Source organism: Sinocyclocheilus grahami, unplaced genomic scaffold (genome assembly GCF_001515645.1).
Source record: "Sinocyclocheilus grahami isolate Dianchi unplaced genomic scaffold, SAMN03320097.WGS_v1.1 scaffold15.1, whole genome shotgun sequence".
Classification (NCBI taxonomy): Eukaryota; Metazoa; Chordata; class Actinopteri; order Cypriniformes; family Cyprinidae; genus Sinocyclocheilus; species Sinocyclocheilus grahami.
This window is the reverse complement of record NW_015505194.1, coordinates 4130324-4148545: the sequence shown is the minus strand read 5'-3', so window position 1 is coordinate 4148545 and position 18222 is coordinate 4130324. Positions and strand designations below refer to the sequence as shown.

The 18222-nt window shown below is 37.1% G+C and overlaps 3 protein-coding genes across 5 annotated transcripts; 2 read left to right on the top strand and 1 right to left on the bottom strand.

Annotated features, from left to right (window-relative positions):
* Positions 1-471: 471 nt before the first annotated feature.
* On the top strand, positions 472-1731 carry LOC107602691 (leukocyte elastase inhibitor-like; the record flags this gene model as incomplete). The annotated part of the gene is made up of 4 exons (XM_016295263.1): positions 472-601; positions 720-862; positions 997-1164; positions 1262-1731. Coding segments are annotated over 4 exons (849 nt in total), but the record flags the coding sequence as incomplete, so codon positions are not given.
* A 1422-nt stretch (positions 1732-3153) lies between these two features.
* On the top strand, positions 3154-6356 carry LOC107602432 (leukocyte elastase inhibitor-like). 3 transcript variants are annotated; one of them, XM_016294942.1, is made up of 8 exons: positions 3154-3557; positions 3651-3829; positions 4198-4335; positions 4506-4623; positions 4971-5113; positions 5221-5388; positions 5493-5634; positions 5710-6356. In XM_016294942.1, coding segments are annotated over exons 1-8 (1083 nt in total). In that variant the 5' UTR covers positions 3154-3556; the 3' UTR covers positions 5904-6356. The 3 variants fall into 3 exon arrangements, with proteins under 3 accessions (XP_016150428.1, XP_016150415.1, XP_016150421.1); XM_016294929.1 differs by having other exon boundaries at positions 5493-6356; XM_016294935.1 differs by having other exon boundaries at positions 3648-3829; positions 5493-6356.
* Positions 6357-12399: 6043 nt separating this feature from the next.
* On the bottom strand, positions 12400-17982 carry ftr79 (finTRIM family, member 79). Its single transcript, XM_016294918.1, has 12 exons — positions 17404-17982; positions 17194-17289; positions 16823-17056; positions 16257-16416; positions 16040-16174; positions 15837-15938; positions 15484-15603; positions 15271-15366; positions 14489-14605; positions 14255-14350; positions 13123-13230; positions 12400-12938 (listed from the first exon to the last, which is right to left on the bottom strand). The coding sequence occupies exons 1-12, from the start codon at positions 17980-17982 to the stop codon at positions 12853-12855; spliced, it is 1929 nt and encodes a 642-aa protein (XP_016150404.1). The 3' UTR covers positions 12400-12852.
* Between the last annotated feature and the right edge of the window lie 240 nt (positions 17983-18222).

Here is an 18222-nt window from a genome sequence, read left to right as displayed (position 1 = left end):
AAGTAAAGTCAGTACAGTCATTAGGCATGCTGACATCTCTGTTTGATAAGGAAAATACATTTATAACGCAGCTGTTAATGCACACTAAATACACAGCGTATCCCATCATTCATTATGTTGAACTCGAATGCCCAAAAATCATGAGATCTGGAGGAAAGTGTAGGTAAGCTCAATTATTTAGATAGTCTATTAGCCTACATGTAATTAGGTAGTAAAATATAGAAAAGTGTTGCATATTGTATTGGTGCAGAGATGAATAGCCTATGTGTAGGCCTATTTCATAGAAACATTTGCAACTGATTTTTATCAATTATAAGCACTACAATGAATAAATTATTTAATTAGTTACAGGGTCTACTGAATAGACATGTACGTTTATTTTTAAGTGCAACCTTTTAAAAATCAAAATGTGCAAAAAAAAATGTATATATAACAAGTTTGATCCATCGGGTAAGCAGCTGATTGGTGTCATGTGTCCTGCAGGAGTATTTGGACTCCACTCTGAAGCTGTACCACGCTAACCTTCAGGCTGTGGACTTCATTGGAGCATCTGATGAGTCACGACAGCTCATTAACAAATGGGTGGAAGAGCAGACAGAGAGTGAGAAGATCAGTTCCATATACAGTTCTATTTCAGATTAAAGAATCAGTTTGGATCTGTTGATTGAGTATATATTTCAAAAGATGTGAAGTCAGGAATGCAAACTTGTGTTTTGTAGATAAAATCAAAGATCTTCTCAAGCCGGGAATGGTGACCGGAATGACCCGACTAGCTCTGGTTAATGCCATCTACTTCAAAGGGAACTGGCTGCAGAAATTTAATGCTCAAGACACTAAAGAAATGCCATTTAAAATAAGCCAGGTCTGTTTGCAAAATATTGTACAAATTCAGTTGTATGTCCTTACACTATGCATACTATATCATATCTATGACAGAGGGTCATACTCATTTTCATGTTCACTTTCGCATTGGTATGTGCATCTGTCTTCCATCAGAATGAGCGCCGAGCAGTGCAAATGATGTACCAGAAGAAAAAGTTCCCCTTCAAATATGTCTATGACCACCGCTTGCAAGTGCTGGAGTTGCCATATGTAAAGGAGGAGCTCAGCATGTTGATCCTTCTTCCTGAAGAAAGTCAGGATGGCTCTGACCCTCTTCTTAAGGTCAGCAAAAAGTTTTTGTACTAATCTGCTTGACTTGACTATATTGTTATCTTGTATATTCAGAGACTCAAAGAATTTGCACATGTGTGTTTGACAGCTGGAGAGCGAGCTGACCCTTGATAAGCTGCATGAATGGACCAACAGAAACAATATGGACACCCAGACAGAGATCATAGTCCACTTGCCAAAGTTCAAGCTGGAGGTAGAGAGCTCCTTAGCAGAAATATTGATGGGCATGGGGATGACCTCTGTGTTTCAGGGTCCAAAGGCTGATCTGACTGGCATGAGCAGTCAGGGTGGTCTCTTCCTTTCGGCAGTGGCCCACAAGGCCTTTGTGGATGTAAATGAAGAAGGCACAGAGGCAGCAGCCGCTACGGCAGCCATTGTGGCATTCTGTATGTTACGAGAGGAGCATTTCATGGCAGATCACCCCTTCTTGTTCTTCATCAGGCACAATCCCACCAACAGCATCCTCTTCTTCGGCAAATTCAGAGGCCCATCTTAAATATGTGATGTTTGTTTGTCTAACACTAAAATAAACAATACATACTAGTATTTAGATGTCAATAATTCACATTTTGTATTCTTTTTTTGTTTTTTATAATGTAATAATGTCTTTGATTTGTATTGAGATGAAAAACACTAATTTTGAGTTCAAATTTAGATGGAAAATGATGGCGCACGATGCAACATATTTTCAACACATTTTTGAGAATGCTTTTATTGACTATCACAAGAATTATTTAGCAAATTCGCTAGCTGGGACAAAAAAGTAAAGTCAGTACAGTCATTAGGCATGCTGACATCTCTGTTTGATAAGGAAAATACATTTATAACGCAGCTGTTAATGCACACTAAATACACAGCGTATCCCATCATTCATTATGTTGAACTCGAATGCCCAAAAATCATGAGATCTGGAGGAAAGTGTAGGTAAGCTCAATTATTTAGATAGTCTATTAGCCTACATGTAATTAGGTAGTAAAATATAGAAAAGTGTTGCATATTGTATTGGTGCAGAGATGAATAGCCTATGTGTAGGCCTATTTCATAGAAACATTTGCAACTGATTTTTATCAATTATAAGCACTACAATGAATAAATTATTTAATTAGTTACAGGGTCTACTGAATAGACATGTACGTTTATTTTTAAGTGCAACCTTTTAAAAATCAAAATGTGCAAAAAAAAATGTATATATAACAAGTTTGATCCATCGGGTAAGCAACGGTTCTACACACACTTTGTCGTTCTGACGCCCACTTGAACATTTGGGCCAAACACCGGAAATACGTAATGTGAGAAGTCAGAAGTGGTCAAATGCAAAGATCGCAAGTGTGGGATTTGAGCACTGATCTATAATAGATTTTATTTTTATTATAGCTATAGCTCAGTGGTTTTGAGACAGGCTGTGTATCTCTGAAGAAGAGGTGGTCCTCCCTGCAGAACACAAGATACAGGGAGCGTGGTTGGATCCAGATCCAACTCCTCCCACTTTACATAGACCTAAACCTACCCGTCTCCACCCCCTGATCCCTAAACCCACCCATCTCCACCCCTAAACCTACCAATCTCCACCCCCTAGATGTGGATCCAACCACGCCCCGTGGATCTTGTATTCTGCAGTGAGGGGCTACATATGCTGCGTTCAAGTCCTCCTGGGCCGTTCCTACTTACGAGTTGACAAGTCGTAATTACGACGTCAGGTGCGTTCAAGTCAGTTTAGTCGGCACAAGATGGCGGTGTACCTTCTTTTAATAAATTACAAGAAAATACAACAGGGTCTGCATTTTTTTACTTGGATTTCAGCTGCATAACAAGAACATGACCAATTTAAGTTTATAGGACAACTAAACTATCAATTTAAACAAAAATTTACCGTCAACTACAGACGTTGCATCCATCGATTCCGCCATGTTTCTCATTAACACGCCCCCAGCTCGGAAACTCGGGGCTTAAAGAAAATTTCGAGTTTCCCAGAATTCCCACTAGTAATAACGACTTTGTGGTGGCGTTCATGTGCGTTCAACTCGTAAACACGATCTATCCAACATGACTTTAACGCACCATTACATACACGATTTTAGCAACTATCTAACTGTCGGTCAATGATTGAGAAACGCCCTTTTTGTTCTCCAGACGTCCTAACACAGGGCGGACCCCCTCTAGTCCACACTCCGACAGACAGCATCAACAACACCAAATCAAAGCAGCGCAGTATTAAACACGTTCTTATTAAACATTTTTGGCATAATCACATCTTTTAGAACATCCAGTGAATATTTTGAACACGCAGCCTACTACAACACTTTACAGACGTATGCAGTGGAGCTGTAGAACCAACGAAGAGGACAACTGAATTAGCCTACGCCGAAAGGACATCGTTAATACAAGTCAAATAGCCTACTACATTTATATTTAGTGTTTTGAAAGATGGCTGTATAAAGTATGATACTCAACAATAGTTGTTTTGGTATTTCTAGCAGTGTCATCAGTCATGGAGGGTCTCTCTCGTGCTAACAGTCTCTTCGCTCTGGATCTCTATCGAGCTCTGAGCGCGAGCAACGCTGAGGGAAACATGTTCTTTTCTCCACTGAGCATCAGTGCAGCGCTCAGCATGGTCTACTTGGGAGCCCGAGGAGAAACTGCCAAAGAAATGGCAACGGTATGAGGAACTGACATGTTACTGTTGGTACTATTACTTTAAATATCATTCTGATTGTGTCTGTAAAGTTTCTGTAAATCATACCACTTCTGTTACTGATTATCTATTTTTGCACTAATGATGAAGAAATTAATACTAGCTGTGCTCCAACAGAAGTAATGGTGATTCTTGGTGGTTCATCAGATTGCAATGCTTTTTAATACGTTTGATGAAAAACCGTACAAGAAATGATTAAGATATATAAATAGGCTATATTAAATTTAAAATAATTTATCATTGCCTTATGGTAATAAAGCTTAATTGTCATGAAAATTATGTCATAATATCAAATATGTTCATAGTTCACCCTTATGTCTTTCTCTTTGCAGGTTTTGTCCTTTAGTTCTGTCTCTGATGTTCACTCTCATTTTGAGACCCTCACCTCAACTCTCAACAGTCCATCAGCCTCCTACATCCTCAAACTAGCAAATCGCCTCTATGGAGAGAAAACCTTCAGCTTCTTACCTGTGAGTCCATTCTGCCTTCATTATGAGACATTTTAATGCTCTCTGTGTGCTTTGCAAAGATTCATACTTTGCCTTATCTGAGAGAAGAATGTATATAATTCATATGCAAATGTGCTGTGATATATTTATTTTCTTTCCAAATGAGATACCACCTTTATTTTGTGCTGCAGGAGTATTTGGACTCCACTCTGAAGCTGTACCACGCTGACCTTCTGGCTGTAGACTTCATTGGAGCATCTGATGAGTCACGACAGCTCATTAACAAATGGGTGGAAGAGCAGACAGAGAGTGAGAAGAGAGTGATAAGAATATGAAAGAGAAATTTTATGGATAGCAAGAATTAAAAGAAGGATGCATAATTCTGCTCTTTGAGGGCCACTGTCCTGCAGATTTTAGTTCTAACCCTAATCAAACACACCTAAACCATCTAATGAAAGTTAACTTGAAATTTACGGTCTAGTGTGTTTGATTAGAGTTTGAGCTGAACTCAGAATTATATTTGCTTTGTTTAATAGAGAACTGATGTTGGTAGGCTACTTGTAAATTGTGAAAAAAGTGATACAGTGATTTGATGTCAATGATCAGAATACTATAAATAATGAAATACTGTTTTTTTTGTTTGTTTTTCACTTCAGATAAAATTAAAGATCTTCTTAAGCGCGGTGTTGTAAATGAGCTGACCCGGCTAGCTCTGGTTAATGCCATCTACTTCAAAGGGAACTGGATGCACCCATTTGAAACAAGAAACACTAAAGAAATGCCGTTTAAAATAAACCAGGTGTGATCTGCATTTTATTTCAGAAGTGTATATGAAAAATAAATATAAGGTTCACGTATTGAATTTTGTAAGTAATTTTGAATGTACTGGCATTTATCTACAAACAGAATGAGCGCCGGCCTGTGCAAATGATGTACCAGGAGAAGAAGTTCTCCTTCAGATACATCCCAGAGTATGAACTGCAGGTGCTGGAGTTGCCATACATAAAGGAGGAGCTCAGCATGTTGATCCTTCTTCCAAATGAAACTCAGGATGGTTCTGACCCTCTTCTTAAGGTCAGCAAAAGTGGCATAATCAATGAGCCATCTTTCAGTTTTGATCCTGTGGAATAGTTTGGTGCTGTGTATGTTATTTTTCAGTTTGTGTGTGTGTTTGACAGCTGGAGAGCGAGTTGACCCTTGACAAGCTGCTTGACTGGACCGAAAGAGACAAAATGGCCACATGGATGGATATCAGAGTCCATTTGCCAAAGTTCAAGCTGGAGGTTGAGATTTCCCTATCAGAAAATTTGCAAAAGATGGGTATGAGCTCTGTGTTCCAGGAATCAAAGGCTGATCTGACAGGCATGAGCAGTAAAGGTGGTCTCTTCATTTCAGCGGTGGTCCACAAGGCTTTTATTGAGGTCAATGAGGAAGGCACTGAGGCAGCAGCAGCCACTGCATGTTTGGTAATGCTTTGCTGTAGCATTCCACCCAAACATTTCATAGCAGATCATCCCTTCTTGTTCTTCCTCAGGCACAACCCCACTAACAGTATCCTCTTCCTTGGCAGATTCAGAGGCCCATCTTAGAAATGTGGTGTTTTTTCTGTAACATCAAAATGAAGAAATGTGTTTTTCTTGGAATGTTTTATTAAATAAATCAGTCGCACCACATGTATTTGTTTGTCATCACAAATGACATTATTCCAGATTACTTCAAATCGAATCGACTCTTAACCACACCAACATTTTGAACATGGTGTTTGTCTCAGATGGAATAGGGGAAAACATCATCAAACACTACTTTACCATTACTTCTACTTGACCCATAAAGACTGAATGGTACAATATAAACCAAGATTTGACAACAGTAAAACTAACATGTAACTGGGTTAAAAATGCTTAAGTATAAATGGCATGCCTTTCACCAGAATTGGTTTGTTCTGGTTCAGTAAATGATGGTTTTGTAACCCTCATTAAGTAATTACACACATGTGGGTATGTATGAATCCCCAGTCTCTCCAACGGAAACATAATTCTTGTATTACACTCTTAAAAAATAAAGGTGCTTCAAAAGGTTCTTCAAGCGATGCCATAGAAGAACCATTTTTAGTTCCGCAAAGAACCATTCAGTCATAGGTTCTTTAAAGATCCATCTCTTTATTACCTTTTTATAATCTCAAGAACCTTTTGTGAAACAGAAAGGTTCTTCAGATATTAAAGGTTCTTTATGGAACCATTTAGACAAAAAGGTTCTTCTATGGCATCGTGAAGCACCTTTATTTTTAAGAGTGTACGGGAATAAACACAACACATGGAATGCAGCTCTTCGTGTTTGCCTTGTCATTTTGGTCCCACGTCCAGTCTGTTGTTTCTTTACTTAGCCCATATTTGTTAAATAGTTTTTCCAGCTTGTGTGCTGTTTTACTGTAGGCTACTCTCTGTATTGACTAGTTTTCTGTGAAAAATAATTTTTCGTGGGACTTCCTCATTCTGCTGAATAGGCTGTGGAAGAAAGGGGTGTTTATAAGGCAGTTGATTTTAAAACCGCCTGGGGTCGGCAAAGATGCCGACGGGAGCACTTGCATATTTTCCAGATGACAGAGAAACAAACTTAAAATGCTCTGTCACTTTTGATTGGACACATAAAAGTAATACATCACTTGAATCTGTAAAGGGTCTACTTTTATGTGTGTATGCTCACCATATCAACAAAACTTTGTGCTTTTGCAAAATAAAGAAAACAAACCGGGTGCGCACTCAGTCTTATCTGTGTCAGCGAACTGCTTTCAGAAACGCGTCACAAAAATGAACTGAAACTCAGCGAATACTTTACACACAAACACGAGAAATATATCTATAGAAAGCTTGACATGTCTACTCTTAAATGAAAATGAAAATAATATGTGATAAAGTAATTCGTTTGAAACCAACGACGTGTCCAGTGTTTCCGTCTGTTCTCATTATCTGTAATTCGATCCCGCCCACGCGCTGCTCGCGTTATTGATATATTTGACAAATCTCCAGGTGAGACGCGCGACATGTAAACGCACACATCACCGTAAACAACGTGTTCATCTCAGATACTTTTCGTTTTTGGAAGAAGATAAAGACAGGAATAAGTCTTGTATTTACCTCAGAAGAGGCGCTGAGAGCTTTGTTTACCTCACAAACAGAATGCGAGCGCGGCTGGAGCCAGCAAAGGAGATATTTCATGCCGAGTAAGTAATGTTTCTTATTTGCATTAGGTAATGTGTTGTTGTGACATAAACCTGAACGCATTTACTAGTTGGACTTTTCCCAAACTATAATTCCAGACTAAAATGTGTGAAATCGAGTGCAACATTTTGAAATATGATAGCAGTAACTTTACTTTGAAAAGTGGTGGGGACACCGCGCAACTCGTTTGGCTAGTTTTTTATTTAATAACCTAATTTACTTGGGGACTGGGTTTAGAGTTGAACAAACTTAATTTTTGCTTTTCAAAAATACATCGATGTACCAGGGGCGGTGCCAGAGAATTTTGAACGCAGGTGCTGAGGGGGTGCAAGATCATTGACCGAGGGAGCTGGGAAATTCAGGGGGCTCCAGACTCATTCTTCCCACTTCTCGCTCTTTTGTGATTAACTTTCTCAGTTGGCTGCACAAGCACGGTTTTTTTAGAGCTACAACATGCTGTTAATCAATGCACGCTGATTAACTTTTATCGTAGTTTATAGTTATATGGAAACGAAAGTAGTTAACATTCAACCCGTTCTTTTTCATCAGTAGTATTATTTGTGATTTTAATTTTGTGAATGGGAGATCCTCTTTTGACATGTTATAAGCCGGGCTTTGGATGCTTTCCCTTTCAATTTCATGATCTTGTCAGGTTTTACAATAAAATATAATTGTCTGTTTTGCTTACATCTATACATCTTTCACGTTTTAAGACAACAAAAAAAAAGATGGATTCATTATTTTTAATTAAAATGCACAACAATAAAACAGTATTCAATGACAAATAGCTTACAAAACGTTATTAACAAAGACGAATAAGGTGAGGCATGGCCTACACGCTGTATTAGGCTATATAATGACTAATACATTACAGAATGTTTAGCAAACTGAGGAATCAAAAAAAAAAAGAGAGCCTCCATAGCATAAGGTATGGAAGCCTGTTTCCACCACTGAAAAAAAAAGGTAATTGCGACTTTATATCTCACAATTGAGTCTATATCTCACAATTCTGACTTTTTTTTCTCGCAATAGAGTTTATATCTCACAATTCTGACTATTTTTTTCTCGCAATTATATAAAATATAATATATAAAAGTATTGTTTAGACGATATAAAAGTAATGTCTAAGAATGTTTAGACCAATCATTACTGTGAAATACCCTGTCTGCAAATATGTTCAAACATGTGCTTTCCAATTTAGTTTCTCAGATATAGAATGTGCTTTTTGTACTGTATGTGCATCTATGATATAAAATCACGTGGGAAATATTAGTGATTGCTAATGTAATATTATAGTTTCTATCAACATGCTCACTTATTTATTTATTTATTTTAGTGGGGTTGGGGGGTTAAGAAATTATAGAAATTAATACTTTTATTTAGCAAGGATGCTTTAAATTGATCAAGAATGAAAATAAATACATTTATAAGGTACAAAATATTTCTATTTCAGATAAATGCTGTTCTTCTGAACTTTCTATTTATCAAAGAAACCTGGAAAAATTCTACTCAGCTGTTTTCAACAACAACAACAATAATAATAATAGTAATAATAAATGTTTTTGAGAATGATTTCTGAAGGAATATGTGACACTGAAGACTGGCGTAATGATGCTGAAATGTTTGAAACTGTTTCAATTTTTGTTTAGGACTGTGGCTGCATCATCGGCATCTTGCACAAGAAAGGCACACCAATGTCGTTCAGTTTTGAGTTCGCTGAAAAATCATACTGAGTAAGTGCACAGTATAGTAATTGTACTTTTATTATGCCTAGACTACACTAGCGAATAACGATTGTTTATAAAATTATTTTAGGACTGTGAATACACCACTCTTGCCTTCACCTGCATCTTACACAGGAAGGGGACATTCTTCAACTTCTTACATTACAGATGTTACTTTCATTTGATTTATTTGCTGTATGGTAAAATGTTTGCTGTGTAGTAATTGTGTTCTTTGTTTCGATAAATTAGTACTAGTATCAGTGAACATCACAATAATGTTAATAATGTAGTTTGTGTAAACAGCATGCTTACTTTTTTTAATTTATGTGAGAATAAGTGTAAAAGAACCTGTTGCAAAGAGAGCCAAAGCAAAGCAGCACACTTGGTTATGGAAAACAAAGACAGATGTTGACATGTTCCACAGGCTTTGAGATTCCTGCCCACACAGGAACCTGGACCACAGCTAAGACCATGTGATGCACACACTCCCATGAGTCTCTTCAAAATGTTGTTCTAGTTTCCTGCCGCTGTTTTGGATATTGCACCCATGACGTCTTGACTCTTGTGTTGTTTTTTTATTTTATTTGTTTGTTTGTTTGTTCCTAATAAACTGTTTAGCTGCACTCACAAGTGAATCTCAAGTTATTTTATGTGATAGTTATATATATATTCTAAATAAACTACAAGCAAAAAATATATAAATTTCTTTTTTTCCTCACATTCTTTCGTGTAGCAATTCCCTCTCAGTCACACACCTGACTGAAAGGCTCATTATACAGCTCATTATGTGGGCCTTTGTCTTCTCAGGTGTGAATCACAGCATTATGAATGACCATTCACGGCCCCTTTCATATACTTTTTCTACACAAAAAGTGTCTTAGAAAATTTAAAGGGTTAGTACACCCAAAAATGAAAATTAACTTGTGTTTTACTCACCCCCGAGGCGTCCTAGGTGTATATGACTTTCTTCTTTCAGACAAATCCAGTCGGAGTAATATTAAAAATTGTCCTGGCTATTCCAAGCTCTATCATTGCAGTCAGTGGGTATTGCAGTGCTTCAGTCCAAAAGAAGTGAAATAAAAAATCCATAAAAAAAAGGTTCTCTGACAGCTCCGGGGGGGTGAACAAAGGCCTGCTGTAGCGAATCGAGGCATTTTTGTAAGAAAAATATCCATATTCAAAACGTAATAATCACTTTAACCTAGCTTGCGCCAATAGTTGTACACGGAAGCAGCTCCGGGAGGATGACGTAAGATGTCTGCGTTGCGCATGCGCTGGTGAGTCTCGTGAAAACCAATGTTTGTTAACAGGGGCAAAGGAAGCAAAGTTTCCTTACTTTAGCAAAGGAAAACCAGTCTCCTCTTGGCTTATATCGAAATCCTCTGACATTCTTCTTTACAAAAACTCGTTTTGTACTTCTAATAAGTGACAGTTGTTTTGTTTTGATCTCTCCCCTGCGCTTCCATGTTCGTCACTTCTGAGTGGCGCACGTGTTAAGCCTAACTCCAGAGCTGTGTCTCATTTAGAAGGCTGCACCCTCCGGAGGTCGAATCCTCTAGAGGTCGCATCCTCTGTAGGATGCATGTACGAAGTGTCCTCAACCAAGAATTAAACGAGAAGGCCTTCGTAGGACAGGCGGAAAAGGAAACCGGAAGTATCACGTTGCTATGCCAACACATTTAGAGCATCGTTGCGCTCTCACACTACTTAAACAAAGGAAAAGTATTTCTAAATTTGGAAAGTAATTTGAAAAAAAAAAAGCTTTTACTTGTTTTATTTTGTTCAATGTTGAGGAACTGCAGCGTACGTACAGCAGACATCTATTAGAGAAAAAAAGGAGGAAGATATTTAAAACAAAGTTTATCTGTTTTTACTGAGGCGAATTAAGGTAAGTTGTAAACACCACATCTGCGCTTGTGTGTACGTTACATCTGCCGGCGCCGGCCTTTTTCAAATTAACAACGGTTGTTCACGGCGACGCAAAGAATTGTGGGTTATCTGTAGCAGCGAAGGATACACCTCATGCATCCTCCGAAATCCTGTGAAAGAAGGTCGCATTCGGAGTGTCCTACTTGCTTTTCTGAAATGAGACAGCCTCGATGACGTATGCAGCCTTCGAATGCGACCTCCGGAGGGCGCAGCCTTCTAAATGAGACACAGCTTATAAGTCATCCACCCGGAGCTGCTTCCGTGTACAACAGTGAGCGCAAGCTAGATTAAATTGATTATTACGTTTTAAATATGGTTATTTTTATTTATTTAAATGTGGTTATAGGAGGCCTTTGTTCACCCCCTGGAGCCTTTTTTTTATGGATGGGCGCTTTTTATTTCACTTCGGAAAACGTCTGCCCTGCAAATTTTTCAGCAGTTATTATGTGTGTCCCGTAGGGTCGGCCCAAGCCTTTATAGGGCCCTAAGCAGAATTTCACATGGGGGGCCCTTCAGAGAAAGACACGCTCAGTGCTTTTCATATATCACAACTGTTCAGTGTTTTCAACCGCATAAAGGTTTCAGACATTTAAATTAAGTACTAGCAAAAAAAGACATTTATAGTTTATTTAATGCACATTGATTTCTATGGAAAGCGTTAATAATAATCCTTTCAATTTATTTGATGACGTGTTTTATCCCTATTAAATACACATTGTGTAGGTAACCATGAATTTTACTCTTGTTTTTCTCCCATACTGTAGACTACTGTAGCGTTCTGCCAGTCAATGATGAGATGGGTTGTAATAAAGGGGTGTTTATTTAAGGCTTTTGCCAGCCATAGTCACACCATTGCCTGGCTTGCACCAGAGAACTTTACTTGAAACAGGAGACACACACGCAGGGCCTCCTCAACAACATACAGCATAAGGTAAGCCATTTTAACATTTAATCCTTAAAATGTACTAATATATTTTCAAGCTATTAGCTACTAGCATCAAGTATCCACTGTAAAGTTAAATAAAAAAAATCTTACTAGTAAAATAAAAAATCTTACACTAGTATCATTTGGAATGAGTATCTAATGTGTAGCTCTTACACAATTAAATATTACAAAAAATATTGAATTTTTTAGGGTGATTATGTCATAAACTATGACGACAAAAACATTCAAAACTTCATTGTAAAACCTCAAAAGAAGCTCCGAATGTAAATATGATATGACAAAAATGGCATTCAGATTAGTCTAGTATAACAGTCAGAATGACAGCTATGGCCATTCTAGTAGTTATAGAATTCCGGTAGTTCTAGTGTTAAATAATCAGACTAAGACAGAGAGCGAGAGTAGCAGAGTCTTAACATCATATAAAGAAAATAAGAAACGCACTCAAGGGATGGGCTGTATTAGCATATATTATGCTAGTGTCAATATACCTTTTTCATGCAATCTTGTTTATGTTTATATAATAACTATGTTTCACAGTTAAAATAGGTTCTTTGAGACTGTAAGGGTCAGGTCATAGTGGGTCTCAATGGGCATTTTTAATCTGTGCATTAAACCCTGGTGTTAAGAGCAAACGCATTACCCCTAAACATATATACTGTATATTCTAAACCCGTGTGCAGTGTACATGTCGTGAACAGCTCCTTGATGCTGTGTATCATCATTAAGGTACAGCTTCCATCTCTGAGACAATGCCAGTCCAACTAAACTGTTCAGGAAAGTTCACAGTCACTTTGGTTCCATCTATAGCTGTTAAGACATTGGGAAGAAAGACATTGTTACTGATATCCTTTGACATTTCTGTATTTGGTGATTATCTATTGGCTATATTCTAAGAAAATGTCATTAACTCTTATGAAACTGATAGAAAATGCTAGCTGTGACTTAAATATGGTAGTTCTTCAGCTCATTCTAACTTGCTAATAACACTTGCCTACGACCACTCCAGTGCTGTGCTTGGTGACACTTCCCCAGCCATGTGCTGGAGTTCTGATGGTGGGTTTAACACGGACCCTCGCTCCAGGCCTTAAACTGAGCACTTCTGAATTATAAAGGAATATTTGCAATGTCAGTTTAAAAGTCATGGAGGAATGGGTCGGGGTTATTACAGTAAACTAAAATTAAAACCATTAAAAAACGTTTGCTCTGTGAAATAAAATAAAGATTAACTGAAATAAAGTTTAAAAAAATTCAGATAATTGCCAAGGCAACATTCCTCAGTAAGTTGAACTACTAAAGTAACTAAAACTAAAATCTAAATAATAAAGACTATATAAAGAAAACACAAAAAACAAATAAGTAACAACAAAATTACTAAAACATTAACTAAAATGAAACACTGCAAAAAATGCTTTTCTAGCTTAGATCTTTTGTCTTGTTTCCAGCCAAAATATCTAAAAATTCTTAAATCAAGAAGGATTTTCTAGACAAGTAAAAATTATTGTCTTGTTTTCAGAAAAAACAAGTCGAATTCAAGTGAGTTTTTGCTTGAAACAAGCAAAATAATCTGCCAATGGGGTAAGAAAAATAATCTTGTTTTCTGTTTGAAAAAATGAATTTTTTGCAGTGTTTCATTTTAGTTAATGTTTTAGTAATTTTGTTGTTACTTATTTGTTTTTTGTGTTTTCTTTATATAGTCTTTATTATTTTCATTTTAGTTTTAGTTACTTTAGTAGTTCAACTTACTGAGGAATGTTGCCTTGGCAATTACTTCTAGATATTTTGGCTGGAAACAAGGCAAAAGATCTAAGCTAGAAAAGCATTTTTTGTAGTGAATGTAAATCAGAAAAAACAAACAAATTAGAAATATTAATAAAAAATATAATAGTATATGTATGATACTAAAATAGCACTAGAATAAATGCAATAGCTTGTATAGAGATAATAAACAGAGTTGGTTAACCATAGCAGGTTGATAATGAATTAACCCTTAACTATGGCATTACATATGGAATGATACATTTAATGTTTAACCAACAAATTTTGTCTAAAATAAACATAATAGCTAGCCAACTGTTTTTTTTACAGGTTTTTGTTTAATAATATCCTAATAGCCATCAAATTACCTGAAACATCTCCGTTTATGAGTTCCATTTCTAAAGCGACACCAGTCCAATCTGTCTGCTCAGGAAAATCCACAGTCAAAGACTCGTCCTGAATTCCTGGCGAAGATCAGAAAGTCATTAATAACCCCAAAATCATTTGATGTGTAAATGATTGTGTTTAATTTCATTTTCAGGTATCTCGCAATATATGAATCTGAATGAGTAAAATCAGTGAAAGATGCTGAGTGTATTTACTTTTAATGACACCGATGCTGTTGTGAGTGACTGATCCCCATCCATGTTTTGGATCTTTCACTGAAGATTTCACACTGACTCTGTTTCCTATCTTGAAGTAGGCATGACTGGGGGACCCTAAGAAGTAGTGTTACTAGTTAAACATAGAGTTAGGCTAATACATTACACCTAGATTAGGCAAATCTAGATGAAAACATTCAAGTGTGGAAAATGAATATAAAACGTAACAAAAAATGTGTTTAATAGAAAAAGTATATATTTGCACATACAGTGGGTACGGAAAGTATTCAGACCCCCTTAAATTTTTCACTCTTTGTTATATTGCAGCCATTTGCTAAAATCATTTAAGTTAATTTTTTTTCCTCATTAATGTACACACAGCACCCCATATTGACAGTGTTTAACTTAAATTATTTTAGCAAATGGCTGCAATATAACAAAGAGTGAAAAATTTAAGGGGGTCTGAATACTTTCCGTACCCACTGTATATATATAAATATCAGGGCACAGGTTTTCTTAATAAAACAATTGGCCATATTGCACAGATCATCTCTTGAAGATATTGTCATTTATCTATATTGTGCAAAATATACTATAAAAATGATCTCTATTAAATCAATGCCTGGACCATGTACTTAAAACAGATTAAACTGTGTGGAGTGGCACACATTGAGTGGTGATGAATTATTAAAATGCTATTTAACAAAATAACAGTGAAACACATACAGGCATCTAAAAATACATACATTTTACTATTGATTTAATTATTCAGTTTATAATACCTAAATCAGCACTGACTACAAGCTCCATTTCAGAAACTTCACCAATCCAACTTTCCTGCCCAGGGAAATCTACTGTCACAGTCTCACCCTGCACATCTAGAGAGAGGAAATCTTTTGTTATCTTTGAAAAGATTTTTTATGCCTAAAATTTGAGTGATAGTAACAATAACTGTTTCAATCTGTCAGATCAATGACAGCAGATGATCTCCTTACTTATGACACTGCCAATGCTTTTGTGGCTGACTGAACCCCATAGATACTTGGGCGTTTCTACAGATGGCTTCACACAGACCTTATCTCCTATTTTAATATTGCAGTTGAGAGCTGAAGATTCTGAAATACAGAGAGTAGAACAGAATCTAATTTCTTATGATTTACCGCTGTGGCAGTCTCAAATGCCTCACTCTGTAGATAAACAGCTGGGTTAATAGAGTATAGTATCCTCAAGTATATAAATGTCACATTTCTGTAGCAAAAATATTTATCCAAACAAGACCTCATATGATTTTTGCTGGGTTGCTACTAATTAGATGAGGAAACATTCTATTTCTGTTCTGCATATTTACCGCACTCATCATCATCAGTTACTGGCTCAATTTCAGAAAGAAGTCCTCTCCAGCTTGCAAATCCAGGAAAGTCAATGACCAAACACTTATCACTTTTAATATCTGAAAGAAGAACATGCAAATGTGAGTGCTGCACATACTCGTTTGTGATGTTTTGCAGCATAATGTACCATTTGTGTTTATGAGAATAATACATATCTTGCCTTTTACCACTCCCACACTCTTTTGTGTGATAGCGCTACTCCAATCATATTTTGGGGTTTTAATAGAAGGTTTCACTCTGACTCTGTCTCCAACCTTAATGCAGACTTGATTGTTCTTTATGGCCAGATCTGAAACTGGTAAAACATATAGGCCTATTTCATCACTCAAAGGTACAATCAAATACAACCAGTGAAAGTAACTCATAATAACTCTTACCTTTTCGAACAGTTTCATTAATTTCCTGCTTGAAAATAGTCTCCAGCTGCTTTTTAAGTTCACAAACAAGTTCGTTTACATCCGGATAAGGGCAGCAAGACTTAAAAGAGTGACTGGGGAAGCCATCAGACCCAGAAGAAGAGGACACAGACTCATAATTCTGCAGAAAAGTTCAGTCCATTTTTGCGTTTTCTATTGTGTTATATACAACACTTAAATAAGTGCAACACGTAGAAAATGTTAGCAGCAACTGTAACAATTTTACAGTAATAATAATAATGAAGTCTTCCAAGGTCATTTTCATTACAATTGATAACTGAGACAAAATATGACAGTTGCGTTTGTGTGAAAAAGGACAGAGCGAGTCCATGGTGTGATATGACAGACATTAAAGTAACACTTGTTTCAGAGCGGACTGATATACAGCATTGCCAATCGACAGCAAATATCAGGAAATATCAGACCGATTAATATACCAATCAGAATCAAGTACCGAAAAGAGAGTGTGTAATAATGTATAACTCTTGATAAGTAGTCTTAAAACATTTGCTTAACGCAAAGTGTACCTGAAGAAATTGGATGTTGTCCTCTGTCTGTAGAAGATCGTCAAGAACTCCTTCCCTCTTCTTCAGCTCAGTAATTTCCTCCTGCAGCTTCTTTTGTAGCTTTGTGCCTTGATCCAGATCAGCCTTTTCTTGAGCTTGTATCTTTTCAATCACCTCATTGCTTCTTTTTTCAATAAATTTGACTAATTCACTGAAGACTTTCTTACTGTTTTCCACTGCCTTCTTTGCAGAATCCTGAGGAGAACCAAAGCACAACAAAAATGTTTTTTACAATTACAAGATCCAACATGGCAGTGATTAACCTTGTGTCTGATAAATGCAGAGTTGTTCTGTAAAAGTGTGAAAGTTATTTGTTTTACATCAGAACTTACTGAATGGGAGGCGATGTCTATGTTCATCTTCTGCAGCTCTTTTTCTTTTGCCTGGATTGTCTGCTTGACTTTTGTCTGAGTGTCTGTGAGTTTTATCTAAGGGCAAATCAGTTGCAGTCTGTTTAATCTTACTGAAAACATTTGTCAATAGCATTTTGTAATTAAGTTAAGTTGGGTCATCAAAGGGGAAAAAATGATGGACATCTTCACCTGTTTCTCGTTGCGCTCTATTGTAGATGGCACTGTGTCATGGCCCTTGTGGTCATCCAATAAGCAGTGCATGCAGACACATTTCTGGTCCGTTCGACAGTAAACCTCAAGAAGCTTGTCGTGTTTGGGGCACACTGGAATGACTGCAGCTTTCACCATCTTATGTTTCTTCAGGGCAGGAACATTATAGTGGGGTTGTACATGTGTTTCACAGTAAGAGGCTCGACACTCCAAACAAGTCTTGATAGCTTTGATAATTTCTCCAGCACAGAAATCACACGCAATCTCTCCAGGTCCAGCAAGACATTGAGCAGACTCTGACACTTGCAGCTCTGTGCTCCTCAGTTTCTCCATTATTTCAGCAAGCACTGTACTTCTGTTGAGTGGAGGCTTTGAATTGAAGGCCTGTCTGCACTGTGGACATCTATAGACCCCGTTCAGATCATTTGTATTCCAGCACTCACCTATACAGCTCATGCAGTAACTATGTCCACACGGAATTGTCACAGGATCCCTCAACAAGTCCAAACATATTGAGCAGCTGTACTGGTCGTGATCTCCAAGTATAGCCTCTGCCATGTCTGCTAAAACCTCCTTGTGTTAGCAAAGAACCATGGATGTAAGTGAAGGTATAAGTGTGAGAGTGAAAGTGAAAGTGAAAGCAAGGAATGATTCATCATAATATACACAAATACAGTGATACAAATGCTTATGTGAGTTGGGAAGGGTAAAAAAAATCATTGTTTTTTGTATTTTCCTCATAACAGAGACTGGTGTGCTTTGAGTTATGGTCGTAGATCTTTGAATTTAGGGGTTTTC

Excerpts from the sequence above, each read along its gene's own strand:
- LOC107602432 (XM_016294929.1), top strand. Across the intron at positions 3,830-4,197 it reads CTGCCAAAGAAATGGCAACG|GTTTTGTCCTTTAGTTCTGT; the intron begins GTATGAGGAACT and ends TTCTCTTTGCAG. Across the intron at positions 5,389-5,492 it reads GTTCTGACCCTCTTCTTAAG|CTGGAGAGCGAGTTGACCCT; the intron begins GTCAGCAAAAGT and ends TGTGTTTGACAG.
- ftr79 (XM_016294918.1), bottom strand. The coding sequence starts at position 17,982 with ATGGCAGAGGCTATACTTGGAGATCACGACCAGTACAGCTGCTCAATA. Across the intron at positions 17,290-17,403 it reads TAGAGCGCAACGAGAAACAG|ATAAAACTCACAGACACTCA; the intron begins GTGAAGATGTCC and ends ATTTGCCCTTAG. Across the intron at positions 13,231-14,254 it reads CATAAACGGAGATGTTTCAG|AAGTGCTCAGTTTAAGGCCT; the intron begins GTAATTTGATGG and ends TTTATAATTCAG.